Here is a 20,879-nt window from a genome sequence, read left to right as displayed (position 1 = left end):
CCCCACTGGGGTTTTCCCTAATCTGAGAGAAGCGTTGATTACTCTTGATTATGGAATATTTATTTTCACCAGGGATTTATGAATCAGTATTTAGTTGGCATATGAAATTATCGTGATGTATCTATGTCCAAATGATTCGTAGTGTATCTTTGTTTTAATGTGCTGTAACTGTTCCTCTGTCAACTAAATAATAATATCTCTCGACAAAACCGAATAAGCCTAATTTCTGTCAAGACTAAAACAGTTACCCCCCTTACCCGGAAGAAGAAAATGCAGCTATGGATGCGGCCTTTACACGTTTATGTAAAGATGTTAATTCCGTGTGTTATGGACAACAGGGGAAGGAATTTTGTATAAAACAACCTCCAATCAATGCAACTAAGTTTGCTGTAATTCTAGTGTTTATATATTTAATATTTCATTGCCTCCATGGGTATATAGCAATGCAGTTGGCTGTAAATGTACTAACGATGTCGGACATCATTACAAAGGTAAATTTATACATACACGGGTGTTTGTACGATCATGAATGTGGAAAACAAAACAATCACAAAAAAATACTTTACGTGCCTCTTGTACTTTTTTGGTCTTCAAATACAAATACAAAATTTGCGAAACTAATAAAAACGGGAATAATAATATCAACATTGGTAAATCAGTCATGTTTTTAAAAAAATTCAATTTAAAGAGGAAAACCATTTGTTTACCTTTGATACCTGAATTGTATTTCTTTAAATTTTAATAGTTTACTATGCTGCTCTTTGCACTTTCTGAAAAGAGTTGATCACCCTTGACATGCTAGTTATATATATACTGCTTGACAACTCTATGTAATGAAGTTGTGCACATTATAATCTTTACAGTTTCTCGAGTAAGATATTTGTTTGGTCATATTTATATGCACAATAGTTTTGCCAAAATTCAACTTTATTACAATGTCAATGGTATTACAAAAAGTTTGAAGAACTTTTAAAGAATATATAGTACATTATCATTTATCAATTTTTAACCAATTAATCATGTCTTCAGAAATTGTTAACCTTTTGCAAAGGCTATACAATTATACATTCATTATGTTCATTCTATTATATGACAATGAAATATGTTCTCACATTCATGTGGAAATTCTGAAACACTGGTCCAAGTAGTCTGTAGTCCTCAAATGTTCATATTATTATCTTTAATTTTATTGTCCATTTCTTCAAAAGGGCATTAGTCTAATAACAATTTAACAGTTTCAAAACCCTGTTAAAATAATTTGTGGTAAAATTAACACGCAGTCTGTTTCTACCAGCCTATTTTAGGAATACACGTACAAATTAAGGTTTCAAAGTAAAAGGGAAATGATATTTTCACAAATGCAACAACTAGGCTGGGTATGCCCTGATATTTAAATTTTTGTTATTGTCTTTTTCAAGGTTCGACATATAAAAATGTAATAAAAGTTTATAATCATGATATGAAAGCACATATATTTATTTTAGGACTAGGTAGTCTGTTGAACTCCGTTCTCCCAAGCAGTCACCAGATTTTCCATCAATAAGTGTTGGGAGTCAGAGAAGACTCCAGACTTGACTGAAATGAAACATTAAGAAATTGACTAACTAACTGGTTCATCTGCATAAACGAGCCCTGAATTTGGTTAGAGAATCTATGTACTAGATCCAAGTTAAGAGGTCTCGGGATCGAGTCCTGATATGGTCACTGCATACTTCCTAAATTTTCTTACCTGGCATGTACAACTCAACCACACCATAAATCATATCATACATCAAAGTGATTACCTGGTACAACCAGACATCTTTAATTAATTGAATTATCATATTCAACATGTTTTCTTTCAGATTTACTTTCCTGCTATAGGTGTTTTTGTGGCTGCAGCCATAACTACTATTCTCTTTGGAATTCAGATTCAATCAGGTATGCCAATGTAAAATTCAGGAGGTTTTTTTTTATCATCCCAGCCTGTATTTGTTATATTGATCTATTGTCCTGACTCGATGTACAATTCAGTGCCAATGTCATAATGTTAACGTTAATTATCAGGATTTTATATGTTTAATTAGTGTTGATTAAAAAAAAAAAAACATTATTTGTATCTCAATAATCTGACATTCAATGTTGTTGATTTACATATTATAGTAAATAAAAAAATATTGCAAAAAAAAAACCACAAAACCAAAAATAAGAAGAGCTGAATGTTAAATTTTGGTATATCATCAGAGTCCCTGGTCTTTGTATCATCCATTGGTGTGAATGTGAAAATGAAGAATTGGTTTGGACAAGTTACAGCTGATTTTTTTGAGATCAGCGAAATCAAAGACATAGTCATACTTGAAGCTATCACCATGGTAAGTTCTGAATTTTAACTAACCTAGGGTTATTATTAAATATACCGATGAAGCGATATAAAGGACCCTGAATAATATGTGAACTGTCTGTCATAGACAAACTGTCTAAAAAAAAACCTTGAATAACGTGAGACCTGTCTATAACTGACAAACTGTCTATAACAACCCTTAATAATGTGACAACTGTGAACGACAACCTGTATCAAAACCTTGATTACTCGATATAAATTCCATGTTATTTTAATTGACTACTTGTACGCTGTAAGTTTTTTTATATTAATCTTTGATTTATTTTTCAGCAAAGGGTGGTATGTTACCTGGCTGTTGTTCTTAAAGGAAGCGATAATAGAGAAGAACAGCTGTACCCACTGTTTATGGTGAGGAAATCCTTATATATATCTACTGTTGCTCAGTCCTCTCATGTGATAATATTGTACTGATTGTGTTCCCTACCCTAAAACATTACATGTATGCTATCTCTGCCATGAATCAGGTAATGTCATTACACTGAGAGGATGCCCTCCACCCCCCTACCCTGTACTGGGGACGCTAGACGTCTGCCCGGACTTTACTTCTTAAATCATATTTTAGTAGGGTCTTTGTCATATGGATGTGTTTTTGTTAGTTTAGTAGATTTATCGCCCTGTGAACAGCCAGGGTCATTTTGAGGCAGGGTCTCCTCGTAGTAGTTGGTGGCTACCTTACCGAACAACATAACACATATCATCCAGAGCAATTTAGGTAAAGTGCCTTGACCAAGGATACAACCATGACAGCATGGACTGGCCCATTTTTCTCAGCTTCCCAGGAAACACAAATGATATGGTTACGGAGCATTGAACCGTGCACCTTTGATCTTCACCTAAGGTTACATGGCTGGTGCCCTAACTGATTGAGCTGTAGCAACCCCCACAAGATGTATGTTATCAAGTATGAGGAAAATAACTTAAGTCTCCTACCAGTATAAACTTTGGTATCTGACCTCGCTCCTTGGGATTTTCGTCCAGGGTTATATCAAACATGATAATGGTGAAGATACCAAACTTTACACTCAAACACAATAGAATTTTATTATAGCAAAGTCAGTGTGCTCATGAGAAAAGTTTGAGATATCCTGACTTTTCAAGGTAAAATATTATATTTTACATAGAAATTCTACTGACAGATCCAAGTTTTTTGCTTTGCGTTAAGCAGAGTCCTTTAGTTATCAGAGTTCAAGTTAAAGAGGTTTGACTGTACATATATTTACACCAAGTATCCATGGGACTATGGAGATCGGAGTGTGTAGGAGTTCAAAATTGAGAAGTTGTGATAGTGTTGTATTTTGATAATGATATTTTGCAATGATCATTAAAACATCAATATATGTGAAACAGGCCCACTGGTGTCGCCTGATTAAACAAAGTGAACGACTCAATGTCACCTAATAAAGGCCAGCCTTTTTCTTCAAATGGATTTAACAATTTTGAATGGAATTTTATCTATGGTTAATTACTAACTCCAACCACAGGCATCAGCATGTTGTTAGTATTTATAGAAAAAAATATAGGTCCCGACTCTCCAGGGTTGTCTGTGTCACTCCTGTCTCACTGTCAGACAGTCAGGGTATTTAGTGATGGTTATTTGTAGCTAGGCTTCAGTGTGCTTTGATCTGTAGTCACTAATTAGAGTTCATGTTTAGGCAGCAAGGCTTCAACTCCAGTAAATTGATTTTTTGATGCTCAGTATGGAGAGTCAGAAGACAAAAACTTATTTCTGAAAATATTAGTTTTACAGCTGTGGTCAAACTGGCAGATGACCAATTAGGTGTATGTATGACAGGTGCAGTATTAAAGGTTTTCCTTTGTGTTATTTCAGAAGTCGAGTCCTGACCTTGAAACACTGAAGGTTATATACAGGGATGTTCATCAACTATTGCAGGACAGCAGAGGCTGCTGATACCACACAGATATTGCACATCATCAACGAAGACATACATGAAGCGACAGTTTGAAAGCTACATTTAGATTACCATTAATTGAAATTTGTTACCAGGAAAGAATTACTTTAGATAAGTCACTGATGTTTATGTATACAAAGTACATACCACAGTTATTGGCAAATAAGCCTCTACCTACAAATAAGTCTCCGTCCACAAATAAGCCCCTGTCCACAAATAAGCCCCTGTCCACAAATAAACCTCTACACAGAAATAAGTCTGTCCACAAATAAGTAAATGCCTACAAATAAGCCCCTGTCCACAGATAAGCCCCCCTTTTTTGCATGATTGTCCATTGCTTATTTGAGGATAAATACAGTAAACTTTTATGCAAGGGAAGAGGGCTTATTTTAGGATAAATATGGTTAACTTTTACACGAGGGAAGGAGGTTCATTTTAGGATAAATATGGTTAACTTTTACACTAGGGAAGGGGGGGGGGGGGGGGGGGGGGGGGGGTTGTTTGAGGATAATTATGGTAAACTTTTACACCAGGGAAAGGGAGCTTGTTTGGGGATAAATATGGTAAACATTTAGACTAGGGAAGGAGGGCTTATTTGAAGATAAATATGGTAAACCTCTACACTAGGGAAGGGGGAGGCGTGTTTGTGGATGATTATGATAAATGTTAACACTAGGGAAGGGGGTCTTATTTGAGGATAATTATGTTAAACTTTTACACTTGGGAAGGAGGGCTTATTTGAAAATAAATATGGTAACTGTTTACACCAGTTGTTTAAGGATACATATATTATCATTATCAAACTGAACAATTTATGTGTATTGGTATATATGTGTGACAGAATTATATTTGTATGAACATTAACCCAACCAGTGGTACATGTAATTTCTATATTGGTTACTAAACCATGTGACAGTGTAGAATGCCATGATTTGGCAGCTCTGGGACATAGATGATGGGTGAACATTCTTTTGTTGCATCACGTTTTATTTTAACACGGTGCTCCAGGGTGATAAGATGTAAGTTCTGTTTATAGAGCTGACCCTGGGGTTCTTAGCGATGACAGGTAAATTCTTGTTGTAGACTATTTTTAGAGCTGAGTTTCCCCTGTCGGTAAAAGACAATCATATCTGTTGTATTTATAAAGCTGATGTGTAGATGTCTGCAATTTTGTTGCACTTTGCCAGGAAATGTGACAACATAATGTATTATCCATGTTGAAGTTTGGCCAATTTCCTGTTGACCTGTCTTACATGTGCAGTAAAATTTCAGTTAGTCTGTTAAGTTAACAATTTTGATGAAACATTTAAGAGAAAATAAATTGATTATTGATCCTGTCAAAGCTAAACTGATTTTACAAGGACTGTATAATACAGCATATCTGATCATCCAACCATACTTTATTGCTCTGCTTCCTCCGATACTGTAATTATTGGTGTGGAGCTGTCTCAGAAATCTTACTTTCCTGTATGAACACATGTCTGTTATGAAGTGTAAGAGTTATGATAACCTGTTATAATACAAATGATTTTTGATTGTTGCTTTACACTTGTTTTCAAAATAAAACTTCAAAAAAATTATATTGTTTTGTTTTGACTATTTTTCTCAGTGTCATCAGTTAGCATGATTATATACATGTAGGTACACTACTGAAATGCTGAGATGGGTCTATAGTTTAAATGGGACCTCGGAGGAATCTCGACACTCACCATTCAAGGTCACATAAATAAAATTGCTGAGTTTTGCCTTTTGTTATCCCAAGTCATGCTATTGTTATTTAGATTTACTGGCAATGGATGTAGAATTTGACCCACAGGACTTTGACCTTCAAACAGTATAAATGTAACATTGCCTCCAAATATTATTGCATAATTCGGGAGTTTTCATCTCACCATGAAACATGAGTCGGTCACACACGGGCTATATATTGTTACTTGGCATACCCAACAATATTATTTCATAAATGATATATATATGTACGACCTACACCATTGTGTTACTATATTATCATACAATGAAGGTTATCAGAGTTCCATGTTTGACCTTTGTTATCTTGACCTTTCATTTTATGACATTGACCTTGCACCCGAAAGCAGAACGGGTAAAATAACTTGTTATGCAATGTTGGTCGTTATGTTCCATGTTTGACCTTCGTTACTTTGACCTTTCATTTTATGACATTGACCTTGCACCCGAAAGCAGAACGGGTAAAATAACTTGTTATGCAATGTTGGTCATTATGTTCTTGGTCTTTCGTTATGATTTCAGATCTAATATTAAAACAATGGAACATATAACAATACCTTACCTTGCACGTGTTGATACACCATTGACAGTGGTACCACAAAACTCTGCTATAGAGTTTCCGGCTAATTAAAAATGTCTGTGTACAACTACTAAAGGACAATGTCAGAAAGGTATTGATTGTGTTAACAAACTTTGGTGCTGAATACTAAGATGACCATAAATAGATAAATAAAGCTATAAAATTACTTATGATAATATATAATAATTATGATGATGTATATTATGAGTCGAGTGACGAAGGATTGTAAATTACGTACATATGGTATTGTATTTATATGTATACCGGCTAAGTATTATTCGTATCCACAAACGAACGTGACTCTGCACCCTGATGAGAACCTGTAATAATTTGACCGACATCTATCTACCTTCTGAAAGTTGTTGATTACAGACAGGGACTGAAGATGAAATCAGACAAAATACCGCTGCAAATGTAATAATTAAAGAAAAAAGATAAGATAATCGTGTTATCATCATTAAAATTGACTTCAAAATAAAAATACAAACAAAACAACTAATTAGACTAATTAAATCATCTATATATAGATCTGATCCGTGGCTCAACCATCCGAGATGAGGCAATCGAAGTCCGTGTACCAGTCACAACTGGCAGGTACCGACACTGCGTAGAATGAAATTAATTAGACGTATGACAGGGAATCCCTGGTATTACCTACCACCATTATCACGTGTGTCATCACTTGTCTTATATATAAATAGATATTACCCAGATCTAAGAATGAGAAATGTTTTTGAACATATTTAAAGAAATTACATCGACAAAACTATTTATTAACATGTATCAATACCCTCTTTATATCTATTTATTTTTGGAACTTGAAATTTGCTTCAATAAATGCACTATTATTAGAAAACTGAACAGCTAGGCCTATATTTCGCTAATAAGTATAATTTCTACAAATAAATACATGTTGTTTCAATGTTGGACAAAATGAAAACTGAACAGCTATATTTCGATAACAGTGTAATTATTTCTACAAATAAAACGTGTTATATTTGTGGTCAAATGATAAAATTGATGACTTCATTAAACATTGATCGTGGTCTGGTATACTTGATCTATAGTCTTTACATTTACCATATTTTTACGGACTTTTTTTAACCATGTATTTGGGATACACATGCTCATCATTCAATAGGACTACATGCAGATACTTGCGTATGAAGATAAATATCAAATTAATTAGTCTAGATTTTGTTATTGTCGGTAATATTTATCTAATTTTATATATACTAAATACCTGAGGAAAACTAATAAAAACGGCATTGAAAAGTACATTTTATGTCTTAAATAAAGCGGGGAATGTCGGTCTTTTACGAAACCATTGATCAAATGAAATATAACTTTACCGTTATTATGAATTTGATTTTTTCCTGTGGTTAATTTATAATCGACTTTCATTATTTTTGTGTCGCTATGCTCAGTTCTTTTTTCTCTGTCCGATATTCATGCGTAAGTTGCATATCATCTTGTGTCATCATATTTATTTTTAGACGACATAGAGAATGAGCTTACTGTACAGTATACTATTTATGGGTATTACTGAAGTAGATTACCAATAGCGTCAGCATTCATATTTTAGACTATTATTGATGTAAAATTACTACAATCATTAACTTAGACATACACTGTACTCTAAAAATAATTCACGTGTCACAGTATTGCAATGTATGTCTGCAATGACTAGGCCCAGTTTATTGACTTGAACCTGGTCAAGGGGAAATTACTCTAAAATAAAAATGTAAGCAGCTGTAATGGCGGGAGATTTGTCTCACTGTTGACAGAAGTCACACGGAACAAAAAGATACAACAATGCTTGCTGAAAAAGGCCTCGAGCTAATTCGTGAACTGCAGCGATCTGTTGACGGTTCCCTGCCACCATACAATGTAAGGAAATGCGGTAGGATCCCTGAATCGAAATATTTGGATGATTAAATTATGATCATCTTCTGATCATGACCCATTAGAATTTATGTACGTACGATTTCCACGTGAAGTTGACGACAATCGCGTTTTATTATTTTCAACATGATGGGGAGCTGATAAAGCATATTTTTCCCCACATTCAAATGCTTTGATATATAGGGCCTAACAGGATATTTTCCGTATATATCAGCGGTATACGTTGTTTACCTGTTTAAAATCGGGGCGTACAGCTATGTCCCTGCTAAAATAAAAAATAAAAAAAACTCTAGTAACCAATTACAAAACCACATTACTGTATCGGTCTATCAATTATCAGCCATGTCCATTTTGATACACTTTAAAATAATATATATTGGGGTTTGCTGGGTTTATCATCCCAGTCAATTTTGATACGGGTCTCGTGTGCGTACTGATGGCTACTTCTCTGATCAACAATACATATAATATGGGGCACCGTTTTACTATTTATTTCCATTTGGTGATATCACCTATTCAATCAGTGATATCACCTATTCGAATAGGTGAATAGGTGATATATCACCCATTCGAATAGGTGATATCACTTATAAAATTCTTAAGTGATATCACCTATTCGAATGAGTGATATCACCTATACGAATAGGTGATATCATTTATGAAATTTTATAAGTGATATCACTTATTCGAATTGGTGATATCACCTATTCCTTTCATTAAGTGATATCACCTATTCGAATGAGTGATATCACCTATTCGTTTCAATAAGTGATATCACCTATTCAAATGAGTGATATCACCTATTCGAATAGGGGCACCGTTTTACTATTTATTCCCATTTGGTGATATCACCTATTCGAATAGGTAATATCACTTAATAACTTTTTTCGAAATAGGTGATATCACCTATTCGAATGAGTGATATCATCTATTCGGATAAGTGATATCATTTAAGAACTTTTTTCGAAATAGGTGATATCACCTATTCGAATGAGTGATATCATCTATTCGGATAAGTGATATCACCTATTCGTTTAATTAAGTGATATCACCCATTCGAATAGGTGATATGACTCATTCAAATAGGTGATATCACTTAATGAAACGAATAGGTGATATCACCAATTCGAATAGGTGATATCACTCATTCGAATAGGTGATATCACTTAATGAAACGAATAGGTGATATCACCAATTCGAATAGGTGATATCACTGTGACTTATAAAATTTCATAAGTGATATCACCTATTCGTATAGGTGATATCACTCAATCGAATAGGTGATATCACTTAATGAAACGAATAGGTGATATCACCAATTCGAATAGGTGATATCACTTAAGAATATTTTTAAGTGATATCACCTATTCCAATTGGTGATATCACCTATTCGAATGAGTGATATCACCTATTCGAATTGGTGATATCACCTATTCGTTTCATTAAGTGATATCACCTATTCGAATTGGTGATATCACCTATTCGTTTCATTAAGTGATATCACCTATTCGAATGAGTGATATCACCTATTCGTTTCATTAAATGATATCACCTATTCGAATGGGTGATATCACCAAATGGGAATAAATAGTAAAACGGCGCCCCATACTTATGATATCACTCATTCGAATAGGTGATATCACCTACGGTATTTGAATAGGAGATATCACCAAATGGGAATAAATAGTAAAATGGTGCCCCATATACATATGGTCAATAGTAGGTTAAATCAAAAGGTAGTGTCTCGACTATGCAGAATAGACACAGACAACTACATGCTTCCTTGGGGGAGTGCCCAAGATAAACATACAGATCTTACTCGAGTTTGTGTCAGACTAATAACGTCTAACCTGACAATAATCTAGCTCAGCCTTCACTGCTAAAGTAGCTACGTACTTCAGTCTCTAATTTTAAGTACCGTAATAAGAAAAGGGCTTGACAAAAAATTCTAACCGTAGCATAACCACATGCTAATATACCTAGTTAAGTTGAATTGCAAATGTAGCAGAGAATATAAAAAGTTAATGTTGGCCTTGAGTTGGATTTATAGTGGCACATAGAAATACTTCGCTGAATGATAGAAGTGACTGTCTTAATGAATTGATTTGTGAAGTAATCAATGACAAAGAGCAAAAAAAAAACTTATTGGATAAATGCTTAATACATACAACTGAAAACTGAAGTTCCTTTTTGATTCAAAATGGTCTTATTCTCAAAAAAGGCCCTAAAGAAGCTGTTGAGATATATATCTTCGCCTGTGAATAGTGTTCAATACCTTACTCTAGAGGAAGGTACTGCATCTTAACTCTAGGTAAGCAAAGATGTTGTTGAGAGGGAATGCTAATGATTAATGGTTCAGTAATCAAATACAACCAACATGCTATTGTTTAGGGCCATATTCCTAATAATGCTTGGACTGATTGATTGTGCTGCAACTTTGTATTGTTGAACTATATTAATGATCAGAGGTGTCCATGAAAGGTCAATTTCGGGTAGGGAAATAGCTAAATACTTTATAGATGTTGAAACAGAAATTTGTCAATCTGATTTTATAATTTAACACCCTTTTGGGAATAACATTAATAACAAATTTTGATTAACAAAGGAAATGATCATGTCATACAATTTTCTAGTTTCAAATGCTTTCATTGTTTTATTTACCGTGTTGCCCACTTAAAATAAAAATCTTAATATGATATGTGTACCTGGCAAATATGAGGTGCCATATACTGGTATACACATCATGCTAATTGATAATCTAATTGATAATCCAAAGGGTTATGATGTTAACATCACCTTTAAAGCTGCCTTATGGCGATTGCATAGCAAGATTGTCAGAAAATTAGGACTAGCTTGTTGACTGTCCACTCAAAATTCCATTACTTACTGGTGGCATTTTTAAATTTGCAGCATCACATCAGGTCGGTCTAATATCTTAATATATTTAATTTTTCAATTACATACCCAGGAGGACAAAGCCCGACAAATCTTGGAGGAAATGAAGGCTCTATTCGACCAAAATCAAAAAGATGTGTAAGTTATATGCACTTAAATTTTTCCTGAGCTTTTTCAAAACTCTGTAAAATTACATTGGTACGGTCAGTGATAACTTATAATGCACCACAAAATTTGTGACGGCTGTTGTAAGTTTATGTGCCTTGCATCATTACAACTTTGTTATACTGATACTGATACCATTAAATACAACAACACCCATATAACTCTGGTATTATATTTTCACTTTTATCTATGTCAAAGGACCATTAAAAATATTGCCTGAATATTTGAAAAATTCCCTTTGTAAATTAATTATACTTAATTATAATTATGTGCAGTACAGTACTTTATAATGTAATATGCAATTTCTAAGGATATTGATAATCCATTAACTGCTGCATGATGCTAGTCAGGCTAGCTTCATGTGAGGTAGCATGTTTTTAGTGATATTATGTACATCTTCTCTCGGACAGGAGCGCCACTGTTGCAGGAGAGAGTGGATTATTTTCAGGTGTCCAACTTCGCCACTCAGCTTTGGAAAGGAACAAGCGCTGCCTTCTAGCATACTTGTAAGGGAAGAACACATTTCTTAAAGTGTTATGGAATTTATTATCCTGCCTTGTTAACTCAAAAATATGTACAAATTGTTTATGTAGTATGTATAACAAGCAGCATTGTATAATAAATTGTAGTTATCATAATGTGTTAATGTAATATTCTAAAACTCTAATCTACAAATTATCTGCAGCCTATATTATTTACTAGACATATGAGAAGTTCATTGATGCATTTTTTCCACTAAAATATATATCTGGATATCAGTCTAGTGGATATTGAACTTTAGTTCTCGCAATGCTGTTCAATGGAAACAATTACAGAAATTTAGTAACAATTGTAAAATCAAGGCCTGTATTGTGAAGTAACAATGTTAGATTGATTTTGATATCTTCATAATCTAATGTATTAAACTTATTGAGTTGATTTATGTCAGCCTTTCTTGTCTCAGGTTCAACAGGATAGAACATATAAAAAAGATGCGATGGGAGTTCGGAAGTGTCCTACCTGCAGATGTAAAATTCAATATGTGCGAACAGGAGGTAACCTCAAATATAGGGTGTCTTCACCATTTACTCAATAATACTTTTGGATGAGGTATTCAATGTACATCGAGTATACATCATCTCTTGTATTGGACTGTGTTCTGTTGTAAACTTTCTCAATCAGAACTTTTTAATGAGTTTCTAGCCTTAAATAGATTAGTGCTGTTCCAGGAATACATATGGGATGGGGGGAAGGCACTTAGAAATTAGGGGACCCACCTATTGAAGCGATTTAAAATTTTGATGACCCTTCCAAGTATCTGCTTTCTTGTGAATGGTGCCCTGGTACGAAAGCGATTTTAATGTAATAATTGAAACAAATATACCCAACAACAGAATCAATTTATTTCAAATACGACCAACCCATAGCTGTGATTTGAATATGAATCCACCCCACCACATGTTATTTATTAAAGTGCCTTCTTCCTGTCCCATACATGTTTTCCTAGCATAGCCCTTACTGGATCATGGAGATACCATATTAAATTGTAAACATACAGATCATCACCTATATTATGTAGTATAGTTTAAAAACATCAATAGTAGATTACTAAACTGAAGAAATCTGGGAAAAAAAGATGTTTTTAAGGAGGCTTACAAAAATCCGTCCTAGAAAGAGGCCTATACCCATGTCGTCGCAACTTACTTGTGCTTACATTTTGCCATTATGTTAAATTCTCAACTTGTTTTTTTTCTTTAAAACTTTAAGAACATTAATGTAAACTCTTTAAATCTTATTATTTCTAAACCTATATTCATTATTGCATATCTTAAATAAGAATTGTTCTAAAACATTTTAATTTGTATTTAGTACTCCGGGCTTTTTCTGAGGGCTATTTGGGGCTGTCACTGGGTCTTATTCTTAATTGAATTTTTGGTTCATATCTAAGCCAAATTCCAAAATTTGCGATTTACTCCTGAAAAAACTTTCCCAATTCACTAATGATCTTCCCAAAATGAGACAAAAAGGCCCTATCCGAAATGAATGAGAAAAAGCCCCGGTATAGCTGTTTGAATGTGACTTGATTGACAATTACATTGTTGCCTATAGGTTCAGTGGTTTGGAAAGTACAATAAGATGCTTGCCAGTTATATGAGGTCAATAGGAGGTGAGGGAGGCCTAGATCTGACGCAGGACCTCAAGCCACCCAAGACACTGTATATAGAGGTAGGATACAGTCACACATAATATGTAAATTTTCCTAAAAACCTTAAAGTATAGATGTAAACAAAAACAAGATACTAATACATGCTGGGGATATATTAAGTCAAAGTTCATGACCTCCCGATAGGTTATTACCAACACAAGGACAAAGAAATTGAAATAAGATGTTTGCATTGCCTATATAGTACGCAGGCACTTTTTTGGGCTCGAAAAAAAAAATGAAAATACAATGTATCGGAGTGGAATGGTAGCACCAAAGGTCTGTTTTATTTGTAATGGAATATATTCTTAACCGGAAATTTTTTTTAATGATTAATTGTAGAACTCTTAATTTATGATTGGAATATAGGTCATTATTGTGTTGTTATCAATCGATCCTAATCATATTTAAATCTAGCTTAACTAAAAATAAACACATTCAAGCATGTGAATGAACAGATCAGCCTATTCTGATAATTGCCGTTAATTAAACCACTTTGAAATTTTTTGGTACTAGGCTTGAACAGTACACCTGCTATTAATAGTCAGAATGGATGTTGTTTTCACATTTTACGTCATAGAAATTTCAGTCCTACCTTGTACTTATATAACCAAGCAGTTCTGGTATTATCTTTCATGAAATCGGTATCCTCTGTGGTATCTGCATGTACTTAATGATCGATTGATTCAACGACATGGGGAAGAAACATACAGCTTTTACAGCAAAGGAGGAACTGGATGCCATTGAATATGCCGAGAAGTTTGGGTTTCAGGCAGCTGACTGCCACTTCGAAATTCCAAAATCAAAAATATGAGCATGGATGAAGAAAGACGAACTGGCTGTTTCGAGATTTTAGGGCGGTCTGATTTCTACACAGACATGTTGCGTATACGCTGGTTAATAACCATCGCCAGAGACTACCTGATGCTTACGAGTACAAACGCTTAGAGTTCTAACCCTTCACTATCAGTTTGAGATTCCCACATCAACCCATCCAGAATAGGGAATGCGGACCAGACACTCCCTACCTTTGAACTTTCATCCTATACAACTATAGCCCCTACATATAGGAAGTCTGTCTCCATACAGATGAAAGAGAAAAACCGATCCATGGTGATGGCATTTTGGAGTAAACAGTCACTGTACAGAGTTCAAGTATACAGAACATTATCACTAATCGAGCCAGGTGTACAGGTATTTGGAGTAAACAGCATGTATGGCTAATTGGACCAAACTTTTGCCCTGTATCATTTTTGCTAAGCAAGACGCTACCACCTGGTAACTTTCCAAAGGGATTGTTCGTCTGAGTGCCTCAGAAAGGAGGGATGACTGAACAAAAAATGAAAGAGTAGCTAAGATATAGAGGAGAAGAAAGCCCATTTATTCATAGATTTATTCTGATGTCACAGAAGCCCCTACGTTTAACAGACCCTCTCTGACGACAACATCCAGCTTGTCATCATACCCGGAGGAATGACCAGTATCCTGCAAACCCCTTGATGTTGTAGTAGACAAGCCCATGAAAGTCTCCCTCTGTACTGCCTGGAATGACTGGATGATGGACAAATCCAAACACTTTCACAAAGGGGAGGAAACAACAAGAGGCCCATGGCGCCTGTATCGCTCACCTGGTTGGATTTGACCAAATGTCAAAATAATGTTCATGTTCAATTTGTTAATACATATACAAAAATGTACTCTCTGAAAGACCATATGGATTATTTTTACACCATAATGGTGTTTAAAGAAACTAAGTCCCTTAGGGTGGGGAAAACCCTTTGGCCTATTTTTACATAAGAATTGTGTTTATCCCTTAATGCCCAGCGATACTATACATAGTTATGGGATTGAGGGTCACAGTAACCATTTATGCAAAATCTGTTCCCCCATCACCATGGATGTTTCTGACCAAATTGGGTTCAAATCCATTTAAAACTCAAATCTCTATTTCCCTTATTTGGCCCATCCCTTCAGGCCCCTTGGGGGTCAGAGTCAATATTTATATAAACTCTCTTTCCCCCTTCCCCTAAGGATATTCCGGACCAAATTTGGTTCAAATCCATTCATAACTTTATGAAAAATAGCGATTTAAAGGATAAACCCCTATTTCCTTATTTGGCCCCGCCCCTCAGGCCCCTGAGGGTACAGAGTAAAAATTTATCCAAACTCGGTTCCCCTTCTCCCAAGGATGTTCTTGACCAAATTTGGTTAAAATCCATTTAAAACTTTATGGCAAATAGCAATTTAAAGACTAATCTCTATTTCCCCTATTTGGCCCCGCCCCTCAGGCCCCTCAATATTTATACAAACTCTTTCCCCCCTTCCTCTCTGGATGTTCCTGACCAAATTTAGTTAAAATCCATTCATAACTTAATAATTAATAGCGATTTAAAGGATTAACCCCTATTTTCCCTATCGGACCCCACTCCTCAGTCCCCTGGGGATTCAGAGTAGAAATTTATACCAACTCGGTTCCCCTTCTCCAATGAATATTCCTGACCATATTTGGTTAAAATCCATTTAAAACTTTATGACTAGTAGCAATTAAAAGACTAATCTCTATTTCCCCTACTTGGCCCCGCCCCTTAGGCCCCTAGGGGTACAGAGTAAAAATTCATATAAACTCTGTTCCCCCTCCCCTCAAGGATGTTCCTGACCAAATTTGGTGAAAAGCTATTCAATACTTTAGGACTAGTAGCGATTTAAAGGAGTAACCCTATTTCCCCTATTTGGCCCCGCCCCTCGGGCCCCTGGGGGTTGAGAATAAAGATTTAAACAAACTCTGTTCCTTTTCCCCCAAGGATGTTCCTGACCAAATTTGGTTCAAATTCATTCATAACTTTATGACTAGTAGCGATTTAAAGGAGTAACCCTATTTCCCCTATTTGGCCCCGCCCCTCAGGCCCCTGGGGGTTCAGAGTAAAAATGTATACAAACTCTGTTTCCTTTCTGCCAAGGATGTTACTGACCAAATTTGGTTCAAATTCATTCATAACTTTATTACTAGTAGCGATTTAAAGGAGTAACCCTATTTCCCCTATTTGGCCCCGTCCCTCAGGTCCCTGGGGGTTCAGAGTAAAAATTTATACAAACTCTGTTCCCCTTCTGCCAAGAATGTTCCTGACCAAATTTGGTTCAAATTCATTCATAACTTTATGACTAGTAGCGATTTAAAGGAGTAACCCTATTTGGCCCCGCCCCTCAGGCCCCTGGGGGTTCAGAGTAAAAATTTATACAAACTCTGTTCTCCTTCTGCCAAGGATGTTACTGACCAAATTTGGTTCAAATTCATTCATAACTTTATGACTAGTAGCGATTTAAAGGAGTAACCCTATTTCCCCTATTTGGCCCCGCCCCTCAGGTCCCTGGGGGTTCAGAGTAAAAATTTATACAAACTCTGTTCCCCTTCTGCCAAGGATGTTCCTGACCAAATTTGGTTCAAATTCATTCATAACTTTATGACTAGTAGCAATTTAAAGGAGTAACCCTATTTCCCCTATTTGGCCCCACCCCTCAGGCCCCTGGGGGTTCAGAGTAAAAATTTATACACACTCTGTTCCCTTTCTGCCAAGGATGTTACTGACCAAATTTGGTTCAAATTCATTCATAACTTTATGACTAGTAGCTATAGCAATTTAAAGGAGTAACCCTATTTCCCCTATTTGGCCCCGCCCCTCAGGTCCCTGGGGGTTCAGAGTAAAAATTTATACAAACTCTGTTCCCCTTCCCCCAAGGATGTTCCTGACCAAATTTTGTGAAAATCCCTTCAATACTTTAGGACTAGTAGCAATTTAAAGAAAAAGTTGACGGACGACGGACGCTGCACCATGGCATAAGCTCACCGGCCCTTCGGGCCAGGTGAGCTAAAAACCGGAGTTAACAGGCATTTGTCAATGGATTGTGAACACATGTGATAACCTCGTGTTCCATCTCTAACCTGATTGACGGTAGCAATGATGACATTCTGTGGAATGACGAGACTACCGCTACCTGCGACAGTGAACGAGATGTTGACATTGAGAACGTGGATGATTACGACCTGTTTTATCACAACAGTCAGAAACCCACAGTTGTAGACTCCATCCCAGTGTCCAATGATGATGAGGAATTCCCAGGATATTACACCACCTAGTGATCAGTGTAAATTCAAATCAAAGACTGCTTTATTATAGTATTCCAGGTCAAGGAGACTGATATTCTCGGAATGACTTGTTCTCGCGTATAATGCACACACTCTTTTGACAAGGCAAAACAAGTGTGCAATATACCCTGAAAATTACGGTATGCCGTTTCTGACAGGCAAATCATTTTTGTAAAAATCGAGTGTGAGAGCTAGCACTATAATGTCCTGATTTTAGGATTCACTAATCAATCGGCATTCTTCAATACCGCACAGATGATTTTAAATTCAATTTAATTGTATTGAAAATAAAGATATTGTGATTTGTTGCATACCATGCTGTTAGTAGTCTTAACATTAATTTGATTGTTTTTTATCTTTAGGTCCGATGCCTAATGGACCATGGTGAATTTGAAACACAAGATGGGAACATACTGGTGCTAAAGAAAAACAGTCAGGTAATAATACAATGCGGTCAGGTGTACACAACATTGTCAGTAATCATGTCCGAGCCCCACTGGATTTGCACTCTTCTCCTTCTAGAATATATCTTCCGGTCACTCTATTTGTAGCTCTTCTGCTTCTGGAAGATCTTCTACCCCTTCTGTCTCGAAGGATTTATGACACATACATGCACATATTTTTGTCATAGTGTTTGAGAAAACTTAGAAACTTGTTTGTTTTGAGTTATATTCTTCCGGTTTACTCGATTTACATATAACGGAATGCGATCTTCTTAGAAGGCCTCTCTTCCGAGAAGAGTGCAAATCGAGTGGGGCTTAGGTGTACAGGTATTTTGGAGTAAATAGTCACTGTACAGAATACCATTCATCCAATTCATCCATTAATTGTAAACGTTAGCACTATATATGGATGAAGACCTGTAGATAGCAAATATTCAGAGTTACAAAAATTGACCTTTGTAAAGAGAATTCTTCTTCATACAGTTTAATCTAAATGTAGTGTAATCTGTATGCATAACTTAATATTACTGTAATATTTTATATGATATTAAACGCGAGCCCTATATACTCTATATTAAGTTTTAACCAAGATTACCATTAGCAGGGGCCGCTGTGGCCGAGTGGTTAAGGTGTCCAGGGGCCGCGGTGGCCGAGTGGTTAAGGTGTCCAGGGGCAGCGGTGGCCGAGTGGTTAAGGTGTCCAGGGGCAGCGGTGGCCGAGTGGTTAAGGTGTCCAGGGGCCGCGGTGGCCGAGTGGTTAAGGTGTCCAGGGGCTGCGGTGGCAGAGTGGTGAAGGTGTCCCGACACTTTATCACTAGCCCTGCACCTCTGGGTTGAGAGTTGACAGATACTGACCGTAGGCCGGTTATTTTTCTTCAGGTACTCCAGCTTTCCTCCACCTCCAAAACCTGGCAAGTCCTTAAATGACCCTCCCTGGCTGTTAATAGGATGTTAAAACAAAACAAACCAAACCAAATTACCCTTATCATGATACATCCTTAAGACTTTCAGATATTTACCAGAACGGTGATTTCTATTTTCAGCATTTCCTCCTGCGATCCGAATGTGAGCATTTGATACGTCAAGGAATCTTGGAACACATTGTACAGGGATGAGCTACACCAACTTGTTCTAGGACTAGTATATGTGCCTGTCTATCAGGAACTGTTCAATTCTAGTGGGTTCAGTCAAAAACTGCTCGGTTGTGAAGAGGTCCGCGCCAGGTCTATTAAAGAGCTTTTATTAGTCTTTGGTAGGTCTGTCAAGAGCAATGTAAACTTTTGTCTTGAGGTCTAGATAGAACTGTTATCAATCTGAATAGTTTTGATATGGTACATGTCTACTGGATATGTAATAAGAACGGAGATATAAAATAATTTCATTTCTTGCAAAAGCAGACAATTTATGTATCGTTCATGCAATCTTTCCATCAGGAAACTAAAATGTGAACATAGCAATGAGAGGAATTATTTTTTCCCTTGTTTTAAATGCATGCATTAACTTTAAAGAGTTATGTCCCTTTGTTAAGTGTCTTGTGTAATCTGATAACAATCTTATACATTACATTTATATAATCAACTAATATTTGTATTATGTATGAGTACAAGTCGCTGATGGTGGTGCATCATGTATTATAAAACTTCAGTCTGGTGTATGTCCCTACTATAAAGAATTATGTCACTTCGTTGAATGTCGTATTTATATATTGGCTAATATTTTATTTGCAAGTACCAGTCACTGATGGTGGTGCCTCAAGTGTTAAACTTCAGTCTGGCGTATGTCTCCCACTTCAAAGAATTATGGCCCTTTGGTTTTCTTTTTTTGATAAAAAAAAAATGTGTCCAGAGGTGACCTTATAATGTCAAAGGTCAAGAGTGCAAAATGGTCAATGTAATCTTGTCAGGAGCATTAGTTTTGAAGTTTTAAGGTATCTTTAAAAGATACAAATGTACTTTTAATACAACCTGAAACATGCAAATCATTTTCTGTTATTCATGAAAAATACATTGTTGAAAATCTGATTGTATTTCAATTAACTAAAGGAGCGAAAAGATTAAAATGCCTGACCTCTTTCATATTGTTTTCTCAGGATGTCAATAATGAAATACATTTTGGGGCTGGAACTCTAGGAAGAAAACTTAATCCTGTGTCTAGAATATATATACTTATGGCTGTTGCTAAATATCTAATCAGTGGCTAATGCTGCTGTATTTAAGAATATTAAAAATCTTTTAACATAATTATTTATTGATGAATAAAATGTATAACATTCTATCAACATTGTGTTATTTATATAGTTAAAGGTGGCAAAACTGAAGAGCTGGTAGACTATCACCTTAAATTTTCATGTGTATGTACCATGTGGGCCTGTTATGATTGGTGCATTCTACACATTTCACATGACTAATGCAGTGCTCCATCTTATGTTGGGTGATTATGTACACTGCCCTCCCAACGCTCCTTTTTATAGAAAACATGTTTTTTAATGTTTTTTTTTTTTTTTTTTGTCTCTTTCCACTTCTGATCTGGTTCA

The 20,879-nt window shown here is 35.7% G+C and overlaps 2 protein-coding genes across 2 annotated transcripts; both read left to right on the top strand.

Moving 5' to 3' along the window:
• Window positions 1-11: 11 nt before the first annotated feature.
• LOC117323638 lies at window positions 12-4,771 on the top strand. Its single transcript, XM_033878966.1, has 5 exons — window positions 12-491; window positions 1,845-1,920; window positions 2,224-2,351; window positions 2,651-2,728; window positions 4,209-4,771. Exons 1-5 carry the CDS (start codon window positions 279-281, stop codon window positions 4,287-4,289), a joined length of 576 nt encoding a protein of 191 aa, XP_033734857.1. The 5' UTR covers window positions 12-278; the 3' UTR covers window positions 4,290-4,771.
• A 3,570-nt stretch (window positions 4,772-8,341) lies between these two features.
• LOC117323636 (DNA replication complex GINS protein PSF1-like) lies at window positions 8,342-20,618 on the top strand. The gene is made up of 7 exons (XM_033878963.1): window positions 8,342-8,506; window positions 11,490-11,554; window positions 11,992-12,087; window positions 12,525-12,615; window positions 13,670-13,786; window positions 18,267-18,341; window positions 19,390-20,618. Exons 1-7 carry the CDS (start codon window positions 8,432-8,434, stop codon window positions 19,459-19,461), a joined length of 591 nt encoding a protein of 196 aa, XP_033734854.1. The 5' UTR covers window positions 8,342-8,431; the 3' UTR covers window positions 19,462-20,618.
• The last annotated feature ends 261 nt before the right edge of the window (window positions 20,619-20,879 follow it).

The sequence above is a fragment of the Pecten maximus genome, chromosome 3, assembly GCF_902652985.1.
Source record: "Pecten maximus chromosome 3, xPecMax1.1, whole genome shotgun sequence".
In the NCBI taxonomy this organism is placed as follows: Eukaryota; Metazoa; Mollusca; class Bivalvia; order Pectinida; family Pectinidae; genus Pecten; species Pecten maximus.
Note: the sequence above shows the minus strand (reverse complement) of the source record. Positions and strands in the feature narration are given on the sequence as shown.